This window comes from Cornus florida, unplaced genomic scaffold (assembly GCF_030987335.1).
Source record: "Cornus florida cultivar Cherokee Brave unplaced genomic scaffold, ASM3098733v1 CherokeeBrave_3.0.0_Hap2_Chr09, whole genome shotgun sequence".
NCBI lineage: Eukaryota > Viridiplantae > Streptophyta > Magnoliopsida > Cornales > Cornaceae > Cornus > Cornus florida.
Window position 1 is genome coordinate 96,211,990 of NW_026775579.1, and position 12,278 is coordinate 96,224,267.

The following is a 12,278-nucleotide window of genomic DNA, read 5'->3' on the forward strand; positions in this document are numbered from 1 at the left end:
TAGATATAAATTTTTTATTAAATATATATGTTACTAAATTTTATATTTATAGTATTTAATTTCATGTTTTAAAATTTAATTATAAATTTAAACTCAAAGTTATTTATTTTTATTAAATATATTCAATTATATTTAAAAATTAAATATATTATATATAAATTTTTATTTAAATATATTTGTTAAGAAACTTTATATTAAATATGCTATGCAAATTAAATATGCTAATTAATATATATATATATATATATATATATATATATATATATATATACATACATATATATATATATATATTATATTTGATGAGGACAAATTTGTCCTTTAAGTTTGCTGATATTTTTAACTAAAATAAATTTAAAAACGGGAGTAAAATTGCCAATTTGCACAATTTTAATTGTAAAAGTGACAAAAAGATATTTTGTCCGAAAAACTCATTTCAAGTGTTGGTTTTCATAATTAATTCAAATTCCAATTTCAATTTTTAAAAACTCATTTCAATTTCAATTAAAAACTCATTTCTATTTTAATTGTTAAAGGGTTTTCATAATAAATTAAAATTCCGTACTTAGCGGAATTTCAAAAAACTCAAACAGAATTTATGACGCCTCGCAAGTGGGACCCTATTCAGCCCGCAACAATAAACCTCTCTCTGTATCACGAACCAGAGAACCAGAGAAAATTAGGGCACGACCAGAGAACCAGAGAAAATTAGGGCATAATGGTTGAAGGAGGCGTAATCGGGTAGAGTAAGCCGATTTATCTCTCACGGAGGTAAACGGTCGGAGGAGCAGATCAAAGCCATAATCAAAGCAAATCCAGAGGAGCTAGTGGTTCTAATTCAGCGTCATTAAGAATAACTGAGTGGTGAGCAATACCATTCTGATTTCTGAATCCAATTGAGGGATAATCCATCGAAATTTCACGTCTGTATTGCAGGCATCCAACCGAAGATATGGCAGGTTGGATGCGTGCAATCCAGACGTGAAATTTCGATGGATTATCCCTCAATTGGGATTCAGAAATCAGAATGGTATTGCTCACCACTCTGTTATTCTTAATGACGCTGAATATTAGAACCACTGGCTCCTCTGGATTTTCTTTGGTTATGGCTTTGATCTGCTCCTCCTACCGTCCGTTTACCCATCCATGAGAGAGAATCGGCTTTACTTTCCTCGATTACGCTTCCTTTAACCATTATGCCCTAATTTTCTCTGGGTTCGTGATACAGGAGAGGTTTAGAGAGAGAAAGGGTTGAGGTTTAGCTGATTCTCCTTTCATGCGGTATGTATACGTATATATAGATCCGATATTTGTTGTTTTAGTACACTGGACCAGGATTTCTGGTCATACGGTTCCTGTGGGGTTTGAGTAGACTTGGCTGATGAGCATACGATTCGTCTGGGAGACGACTGGAGCATATACTATAGATTGGTGTGGACTCCGTTGCGCGGCGCTTATGATGTGGAGACCGTGTTCGCTATGCCTACTGCCATTTTTGCTCTGGCGGAAGAATTAGAGAATCATCTGGTAAATCATATAATATTATATGTTCTCTATTTTGTATTAAATTTCTATTCGCCCTTTCACATTATTATTTTAATTACTTTAGTATTATTTTAATTCTGTATTGGTTTTTCCCCGGTTTCTATTGATAATTACCAAAAAAAAAAAGATTTAAATGTAAAAGAGATAATTACCAAAAAAAACATAACAATTATATCCAACCGTCCATCCATATATTTGGAATTGAGATTGATAATGATGTGAAGAGAGAAGGTGGAGAGGGTAGTGAGAGAGTTAAAGGAGTGAGAGAAGCGTAAGGAGATGAAGAAGAAGGTGATGGAGTTGAAGAAGAAAGCTGAAGAAGCCACTAGTCCTAGTGGAGTCTCTTCTTACTTGAATTTGGACAAAATGGTAGAGAAAGTGCTTCTGTCCAGTGTCCCCTAGCAAGGTATCCTTGGCTTAGATTTAGCAGTTATGTAGATAATTATGTGGGGTTTGATAAATTTCCATTTCTCAGTTTTTTTTTGTCACTTGAGAGTATTCTGTCACTCAACTAGTTGAACAATGCAACAAAGCCACAGGATGAGTTTTGTTCATGCATGTATTGTCCATATGTTGTTTTTATTTGTTTCCAAACTGCATAATAATTGGCAATGTATTTCCTCTGTAATTTGACTTGTGAGTAAAACAAAATAATTTCCCTTGAGCTGTCACCAATAATCAATGGCAAAGCTGTTGATCCTGGTTCATGTTTTTGTCATCCTTGGCTGTGCACTGACATTATATATGCATGTAAGTTGTATACGTAATTGGATATGTATGGTGTCACTTGGCAGGAGTATTGTCAAAAATGCTATATATGGTTATAAGATTTTTATTTTTTAATTCTTTATAATTTGCTAATTAGAATAATTTGTCCCTGGTGCTTGAATGGTTCATTTCAGCAAAATATGTGTTCATGTATGCTTGTTCATGCGGTCAATAGTTTAATTGAATTTTTGTCTTCGTTCAGGATGAACAAATGATCCTGCTACAAGAAGAGTTGCTCTATGTGCTTGAAGATAGGACTCTTACTTTAGGAAAGATTAAGCTGGAGTTCAATGTCTCAAGGATTGTAGGAGCATGTGAAGGGGTCATTGTTGTCGAAGATCAAAAAAGTTCATATGACTTGCCAACGGTGACTATAAGTTCATTCTAATGATGTCTAACCTGGATGCTGTCCAAATGTTTAATCTATCCTGTGATTCTTGGCAATTAGTAGGATCTTATCCACACAGCTGTATATTAAAATCTCCATTGGCAATTTTGCATAAGCATTCGCTCTACTGGTTAGCTGAGAACAGAGCAACGAAAGTCATTTTCTGCTTTGACTTGATCGAAAGTAGATGTTCCGAATTTTCAATTCCACAATATAAATATGGAAATCTCGAGTTGGTTCAGTTAGCAGAAACCTGTGCTTATCAGTTGTTGGAGAAGGTTTCCTGGATTTATATTTGGTGTTCGAAGCAGCACAAGAGATCATTCCTTGGAAGCAGTTCACATTGAATGTGGGGTATCTGATTACACCTGTGCGGCTTCTGGACGATGAGTTTTGGGTGCTGGGAAGAAACAGGTTGTTCAGGCTAGATGGTTCAGAAGTGATTGACATCCTCAACACGTCAAGTATAGTTCAGGCAATTACCACCTGCCTTATTCCTGCCAAATTGCCCGAGTTGTGAACTGTTACGTATTCTGGGATTACAGTTGTGTACTTTAGTAACTGGGCTCTTTCTCTTTACTGACGCTGGTCTAGTACTTTTTGTGTATGAAACTTGTTAAGCCTTTTCTTGTTATATGTTTGCTTAGTAATTTTGGTGTGTGAAACTTTGTGTAAGGATGTATTGAATTACTGGTTTGAAGGAAAGGTTTTAGTGAAATATAAGATTTTGTGCGTCTACCATTTGCTTTTGCTATAACTTTCTGGTACAAGTGTACAGCTACAGGTTTGAGTGAATCTTAAATCCAAGCAATGGCTGTCTTCGCCATCAATTATGCTTATATGTAAACATATATATAATTATATATTTATATAGATATACATACATACAGACACACTGCACACACCTACGCAGAGGGATTTTACTAAACTGGAAAGCCATGAATGCAAGTGTGTACTGCAGTCAGACTCAGCACCTCAAGCCTTTCGGAGAGATCCGGGACACCCTCAGTGGCATCATTGGCGCTTTCCAATACGTCAAAGATATCGTTGAATCAGATGTTTGTCATATGCTCCACTCTCGCGCCGAGTTATGTTTATTGTATGTATGAATTATCACTCAGATTTCTTCTTTATTTCATGACATTTTATTCTTCCTTCTTTATTCCATTCCAAGTCCCTCTTGAAGTTAATATAATCCTCACTGGTTTCAATGGTGATGGAGGCTACAGGTACACTAATGGAATCACACAAATCAGAAGAGTTTCTGAGAGTTGGTTTCCCATCTCACAGGCCCTCATGTCTGTAGAAAGGAGAATCCCTTGATATTGAGCATCACATTGTGTACAATGCTTTTCCTGTAAGCTTCTTCTGAATATTGTTTTAAAAAATTTCAGTTATCATACTGGATGCAGTTGGCATTTTCAAATAGCTGTCTTTGAGTTTTTTGCACCGACTTGACTATCTTGTATATATATTTGAGAACAGTAATTTCATGTACTAGGAGTGTTAGGGCTATTCATAGTTAGGGAAGTTTTGTATGTTTAACTGTGCAGCTTAGAAAACTATGTCACAACTATTGTGGTAGATCCTTACAGAGCTTGATATATATTTTTTGGTAATTGGTACATTTCCTAAAAAATTTAGGTTTAGAGACAACTAGTTATCTTATGGTATTAGAGCTTCAATTCTGAAAGATTTTGGGTTCTAGTCTTCCAAGTCTATTTGTTCAAGTCTATTCACACACTCTATTTGTTAAATTTGCACCCCATGTTGAATATATGTCTGTCTATCTCTGCAATGTGAAGAGGGTGTCGCATGTGAAGTTGGGTGTGAGCGGTTGATGCACATTGTTTGGCCTATTCTTAAACTTTTTAATGAAAGTGCTTGTCTTGCATATCATCTTACAACCATGTAATGGTGCCTTTCAGATTTGGATTTAGATCACAGTCCTAGAGGACAGTGGATAGATGATAGCTCTAGGTGATGAAATGGATGGTAGGGTAAGGGGCATTATTAGAAACAATTATGTTGGACAGCTGTTGCAGTGCAGGTATTTTTTTTTAATGCCTGGCTGTCCCTAACCTATTAGACTCAGACTAATCCTGCAAATTGTGTCTGTCGGGTAAGTGGTCTGGAAGGAGTTGAACCTGAGGCATCCCGGTTCTTGAGCTGTTTCCTTGGCCAGCTTGCCCACCCGTGCAGGTTGACTATCTACAGTTCAATCAATTGACTGGAAACTGATAATATATTTAGAGTGTCAAATTTCCTGTCACCGTCATTTGATTTCACTGAAACATCATAAATTACTGTTGGTCCCTTATCCAGGGAACTGGTAGCTGCTGTTTGGGCACATTTATTGACTGTCAGTGTAAGCCAAATAGATTGCTTGTTTGAAAATCCAAAGATTAAAAGAGGCTTGCTATTTTATCTCTTGGATTGGTGCAACATACGACAGGCCGGGCAGGTTGCACTTGAGAAGGCCCTGACTATAGCATTTTGAGTTTTTTTAGGCCATGACTATAGCACTTTATCTCTTGGATTGGTGCAACACCCTATAAACTGCTTACATGTTTTCTTGGCCATGGCTTAGTGGATTCCCTTGCGACTATAGCATTTTGAGTTTTTTTTCTTCCCTTGGCTGGTTTCATACAGGTCAGAATGGATCCCAAGAATAAGGAAAATGATCTAGATAGTTTAATGTGGCAGACTTATGGAGCTGAGGAAGAGAAGAAAAGACGAGGGAGATTACATTTATCGTTATCGTTGTAATGGAGGTGGAGCATCTCAGGTTTGGCTGGGCTCTGGCAGGTATAATTGATTTATTTTTCTCCTTAATAGTATTGCATTTTTGTCGGAGAGAAATTAATTTTTGCCAACAATTCTACTTCAATGTATGGTGGTTTTAAGTTTTTAAAGCGTTGTGCGTGGGATCTGAACTGGATTAGGAAATGCCATATACTTATTAGATGGATCATTAATAAATGACATCATTTTACTGTTTGTTCTATAATCTTTGATGAATCAGTTGTTTTGCTGTCATAGATCTAGGTGATAGCGATTCTTATTTGTAGTTCCCTATGTGTAATAGTATTTTCATTAAAGAAATATTAAGATGACCAAGGACTGACTGTACTGATTTATCATTCATTGTCACAACCTTCTCAGAAATGGACTTTATGTCCATTACCAGACCATTACCCATAAAGGACTAAAATTTGAACGACTTAAGGAGCTTATATCCGTATTCTTGCTATGTGACCTTGTAACCATGACCTTACCTGGGATATTTGATACGGGTTTAGAGCTTCTTTACTTTGGGTAATGGAAAACTCCCGATACTTTGAAGGCTAAACCGAACATACCAACTTTGACATGAGCAGTAAGCCGCCTTCAAACTTCTTATATGTATAGTAAAAAAATGGGTAATAAAAATTAACTAGTACACATTTACTCAATTGTACAAACAAAATTCACGGCCTTTAGGAATCTTAAGCACCTAATACACGTACCTAAATCCATGTAATATAATTATATTTTAATATTTTTCCTCTTGCCAACTTTTGCCATTTAATTGTTGTTTTCCCTTTAGTTAAGCATGATCTAAACTTATTAATTTTAAAATAGAAGTAATTGAGCAGTTTCATGAAGCATAATCCTTAGCTGCCAAGCACGAAAAGACACAAGTCAAAGGCCCTCGGATATGGAGGCACATGACCTGTGGGAATCTCGTGACGTGAAAAAGGTAAAGATATATAAATTCTAGAGGAAAATGCAGGAAGCCCCCTTGAACATTCCCATATTTGCAAATAATCCCCCTGATATATCAATTTTTCAATATCTGCCTCTATAGTTTATAAAAAACCTTCAACCACCCTGACTTTTACTTTTCATTAGAAAATGGATGAAAAAAGTCGTGTGTGCTTCACATGACATTTTAATGTTATATTTTGACCAATATGTGATTTTGCATGTTGCCCTGAATTCTAGCATGTGAGGTGTATATCCTTTAGGTCTCTCTCTGTCTTCCCCTTTCCCTCCAAACGACTTAGGTGTCGTTTAAGTACTGAAAATTTTTAGAACTAAAATTGTCAGTCTTATTATAAAATAAAATTTTCTTTGATACTTTTTTGAATTAATAAAAATTTCTTTTAAGTGACATTTACTCTTGTAAGTGATATCTATGCTGTGATATCGAACATACGTATGTAACTGAATAAACACTTTATAAATTGGGTTATCAAACAACACCTTAGTGCTTTTCATATGTTGGTGCTGGTTTAATTTGGTTGGTTTTTTAGGAATTTTAACTTCTTCCTTGGTTGAACTTTAATTGGGACTTGGAAATTTCTTTAACTGAATTTTCTTGGAAGGTATCTATAAATAAAGTCAACCTACCATACATTAGCAAATAGTTGCGAGTTTTTGATACTCCACCAGCTTTTCCTTCTATTTGAAGTTGAAAATACTAGTTCATAAGTGTTTGAATGGAGAATAAGCTTCAACCTAATGAAGCCTGTATGAAATCGAGCATGAAAGGAGTTGATCCAAGCTCGACTGGTTACTTCATGTGTGGCAAGTGAAGTGAAGCCCTTGTTTTGTTTGCTGATTGACGAACCAAGCTTGAGCTTGTTTGAGCTCAATTCAAGCTTGAACATCAGTTTCACTGAGCTGAACTTAATTAAACACTAGTTTTAGCTGGCCCAGCTCATCTCATTTGTTAGCCCCTAACACGTTTTATATCCTTTATGAAAATCTTTTTAACTAGTTCTTGATTCTTTTGAAAATGAAGTTTATATATTGCTTTTTGCATACCAAAACTGATGATAATGATGATGATGGTGATGACACCAATAATGATTACTTAATATATTTGAAACCAATCCACAAATTAACCTTCTTAATCAATACATATGTCAATTAGTGGTCCGATCTCCTTATATATCCTGGAAAAATGGATTTCATTTGTTCGTTAATGCATGAGCACTTAGTTTAAGCAAATTGGGATTGTAGTGGCATAGGATGAAGCAAAAAGAATGAATAATATAATTAACATAGATTAGAGTGCCAAAAATTTGCTTTCCAGTTCAAGCAACGCCAAAAAAATCTGCTCAAATTGCACGAAGGCTTGAAAAGGGGAATCCAAAGGATATGGTTCTATAATGATTGACTAGGTTCAATTTCTTCCTTCTTCTTTATCTTCTGTTTTTTATTTTGTTTTGTTTTGTTTGGGTCTCAGAAAAAAAAGAAAGAGGAAACTAGTAGTTGGTTTTCATGATTCCCACAATCACGTTATATGTGCAATTCTTCATGATATTTGGAACCATGCTTTGACTTGTAAGAAGTATTATACTGGACCATTTTTGCAACTCTCATATTACTTCATTTACAAATTTTCCCTCCTCACAAATCTTATATTAAATCTCACACCTTTTCGAATGAATTATACCACTTTTCTCATGACTTGGATAAACAGTTTGGCCAAACATCGCCTCTACTTTCAATCCTTTGTTCTTTTTATTGTTTAATTTTGATGGCAGAAAATCAAATTGGATGAACTATAGTGCCTAGTTAATTATCATTAAAATGTCCGCATCCCTACGTCATCACATCGAGCCGTCACATCATTATGTCATGTCCCTAGTTAATCTCACTCTAATAAATTATAGAGAGATTAGGGGCAGGGGAAAGGGGAGAAGATCTACTGGGGTACGTTCGGCCCGGTCGTTCAAGCCTGGGTCGTTGTCGGGCCGTTGTCAGGCCCAACTTCATCAGGTTTATGAGCAGGCCTCCAATCTAGTATGGCCTGAGGAGTAGACCCAGCCTAGAAGTGCCCAAACTTGGGAACCAAGATAAAAGTTTTAGGGTAAATGAAAACTTCTATAAAAAAGAAGGAGAAGTAGGTTTGTTTGGAGTACGGGAAAATCCTTTCCTAATATAGAGGGGTTTTTTTCTTGCATTTTCATGTACATATGCGAAAACATTACATGTCAGATCAAGTTTTCTTTCTAGCCCTAAAATTCGCAATTGCAAACTGTTCTTGAACTTCAACAATTGCATCACTGGTGAACTAGTTTTGAATCATTTAAAATCTCAATCTTTACCTAAATTAGTAAAACAAATAGAAGAACCCCATCATATGTATACAAATCAGTTGTTCCGGTACGTGTTTAATTGCAGGATGAAAAGAACTAGAAAAAAAAAAATGATTCATGATAATCAGACAGAAAGATTAGACCGATTTGTTAGGCAGAATGTACATGGCGCACCAAAAAATAAAAAATAAAAAAATAAATTATATGGCAATTAAATGGTCCCACTAATATGTCCATTAAAACAACATGAATTTTCAAAGACAAACTTACTCTTATAGTGCCTTATTATATGCATCCTCCCATTTTTAGGGTTACTTAATTGATATTATCATTTCAAAAACAACTATAATTAAAATGATAATGATAATTGCAGTAATGTAAAACATTTAGTGAATATTGTAAAACTTGAACTTAAAAAAAGTAAAATGATAATTGCAGTAATGTAAAACATTTACTAAATAATATAAAATATACAACAAGTAACTCTTAAAATAGGTCTTCAATGAAGCTATGCGGTTGGATGATTGTACCTCTTCGCTGGTTTGTTGATTGTAACTCAACGGGTTGGGATGTTGAAATTGTTCAGTTTGGTCACTAAAGTTTGGTCGTTGTTAGCTCAGAGCTTGTCGGAATCAATGGAGCTTTGCTGGTCACAGCGCATCAGAGTTAATGGAACTCACAGCTGGGTCTGTCTTCACAAATGTAAAAGTCACTACTAAGTCTCCGTAGCTTCACCGATTTAGTCTTTGTTAGCTCGGAATTCGTCGGAATCAATGAAGCTCATTGACTAAACGTTCATGTACTGCATGTAAACTTTTATTCCCATATTTTTATAAGTTACATTTAGAATTAGTATTCAAATATTGAACTGGCTGAGTTATTTTCTCAACTTAATTTTCAAAATGAATGCAGTTCTTTATTTCTTAGGTACTAGTTAGTTTGGTTTTAGGTTAGGGTTAAGACATTTACTTATATAGTATATCTTTAGATATTGCTGTTATAATGTTGTAATTCAAAAAAACATAAAAAACAGAGATGCTGCTTCTCAATCTTTAGTTGAGGTTATATTACGCATTGCGGCACCTACTAAAATCTATTAGTAGGTGGTTGTGGGAGTTGAGTTGTGATTTTGACTTGGTGTATTATTAGATTAGCGTTTTTTTACACTTGAGTGACCCCTCAATCGATATACCTGAGGACTAGCCTTTTTTACACTTGATGGGTTGTTGTGTTTAGGTTGTTTGGTGCCTATGTTAATGTTTTAATGAGGCTGTAGACTATTGTACACTTGTGTTAATAACATATATTCCATTATTTTAAATTTTAATGATAGGTTGGCAGTAGGCTGTTGAAGGAGTGTTACCCCATAAATTGGTTACAGTTTATCTACTAGTCATAATTAAAAATTAATTAAATTGGGTCATTTGAAAAAAAGCCAATTTGATGGTTCCCAAATCAAATTAACCAAATTAGATTAAGTACTCCCACAAATAGAATTAAATTGAAATTTCACCAATCAGTTGGACCGAAGTAGATTACATTTGACCCTAATCCGATTAGATCCATGTTCATCCTTGGTGTGCTTAACTTAATTAATATGAGTAAAATAATCAAATTAATAGGAGTACTTTTTTGTAATTAAATTTTAGAATAAAGTGCAAAAAACTCATATGAACTATATTCAAATTCGCAAATAATACTGTCATTACCTTAACTATTTTTCATTAAATGACTACAGTATCAATTTTTTTTGCCTATTTTTTGCCTATTTTTCATTAAATGACTATAGTATCAAGGCAATTCTTACCTCCTCGACCACAATACACCCACCAGGGAGCAGCCTTTACTTCTCTATCTTACCTCGACTGACAAGTTTATTGGGGCTCTTTTTGCGCAAACAGTCGAAGGGCAAGAACGACCAGTCTATTATCTCAGTCGCCTTGTACGAGAGACTGAGGCTCGCTACTCAGCCATCGAGCGCCATTGCCTCGCACTTGTATTTGCAGCACAGAAATTTAGACACTATTTCATGGCTCATCGCGTCCATTTGATCACAAAGTGTGACCCGTATAGGCACCTCCTCTCTAAGCCAATCATCTCAGGAAAAGCGTCGCGATGGTTTTTAGCTCTCTCAGAGTTCGATTTTACATGCTTTGCACCACGGGGTATTAAGAGCCAAGCTTTAGCAGATTTGCTCGCACAGTTCCCTAAACAGAGGCACGAGCCCCTCGATGACGCATTGCCCCTTGATGAACTCCAGGTTGCTACCATCCAAGACAGTCACAGTGAGTGGCAACTTGCTTTTGATGTGTCTTCCACTAGCAAGGGAGGAGGGGCAGGTATCATCCTCACCTCTCCAACTCAACACATCACAGCGGCCTTCAAACTTGCTTTTCGCTGTTCTAACAACGAAGCCGAGTATGAAGCACTTATTCTTGGCCTCCTCGTAGCCTTTGACAAGGGCATCTCGAGATTATGCATATGTGGAGACTCCAAACTAGTTGTTAAGCAGGTGACGGGCAAGTACGCCATCCGCGAGCCTTCGCTCGCATCTTATCGTACCATTATTCAAAGGCTCCTCGCTAGATTCTCCTCCGTTCGGTTCCTGCATGTACCTCGTTCCAATAATAGGTACCCAGATGCACTTGCAACGTTAGCCTCTAAACTAATAATTGCAGATGACATGACTCAGATCCACATCACCAAGCGCATTGGTCCAGCTACCATCACTGAGCTTTTCCCAGCCTAAACTATTCTGGACAATGACTGGCGAGCCCCAATCATTAGTCAACTCAAGCAACGGACAGGACCAATGCCTTTCATGCAATTGAAATCATTCCAACTTTTGCAGGGTTTGCTATACTTCCACCTACCATGTGGAACGTTAGCCAGGTGTTTGGGCCCTCGCGATGCCGAAACAGCTCTCACAGTGACTTACGAGCAGCATTGTGCTACACCTCTGGCGTTATATCGACGACTCCAACGCCAGGGTTATTATTGGCCAGATATGGCAGTACAGGCTAATACCCTGCAGCGCACCTGCCCGCAATGTCAAGCCAAGATGGATGAGACAGAGTCTTATATTCTCGAGGTGGTTGTTTGGCTTCGCCCGTTCATTGAATTCCTCTTGCATGGCACCCTTCCAGACGATAAACAAACTGCTGCAAGGATAAAGAGGAAGTCCGCATGATTCGAGCTTCGGGAGGGTGAACTCTTTCGCCGTACCCTCAATGGTACGTATTTGCGATGCTTGTCTCGCAGCGACGCCATGGAAGCTCTCAAGGAGGCTCACCAATTGGAGCATTAAGGCTTGCGCAAGCTCTTTGCGTACTTGTTGAAAAAGGGAGTTTATTGGCCCACTATGGAGAGCGATGCCAAGTCTCATATACAAAAGTGCAGGCCTTGCCAACATCACCATCATCAGATCCATACTCCGGTTATGCCCCTCCACCCTATTGAAGTCCCTTGGCCATTTCACACACGGG

General features: G+C 36.7%; 1 protein-coding gene and 1 long non-coding RNA gene across 2 annotated transcripts; both read left to right on the forward strand.

Moving 5' to 3' along the window:
* The first annotated feature begins 610 nt into the window (after positions 1-610).
* Positions 611-2,847, forward strand: LOC132275427 (uncharacterized). Its single transcript, XR_009470619.1, has 2 exons — positions 611-1,527; positions 2,516-2,847. It is a non-coding gene; the product is annotated as an uncharacterized LOC132275427 (long non-coding RNA).
* Positions 2,848-9,428: 6,581 nt separating this feature from the next.
* On the forward strand, positions 9,429-11,542 carry LOC132273204 (uncharacterized). Its single transcript, XM_059774220.1, has 2 exons — positions 9,429-9,479; positions 10,583-11,542. Exons 1-2 carry the CDS (start codon positions 9,429-9,431, stop codon positions 11,540-11,542), a joined length of 1,011 nt encoding a protein of 336 aa, XP_059630203.1.
* Positions 11,543-12,278: the final 736 nt, after the last annotated feature.

Coding starts and splice junctions, on each gene's coding strand:
- LOC132273204 (XM_059774220.1), top strand. CDS start 9,429: ATGGAGCTTTGCTGGTCACAGCGCATCAGAGTTAATGGAACTCACAGC. Junction 9,480..10,582: donor TTAATGGAACTCACAGCTGG/GTCTGTCTTCAC, acceptor AAATGACTATAG/TATCAAGGCAATTCTTACCT.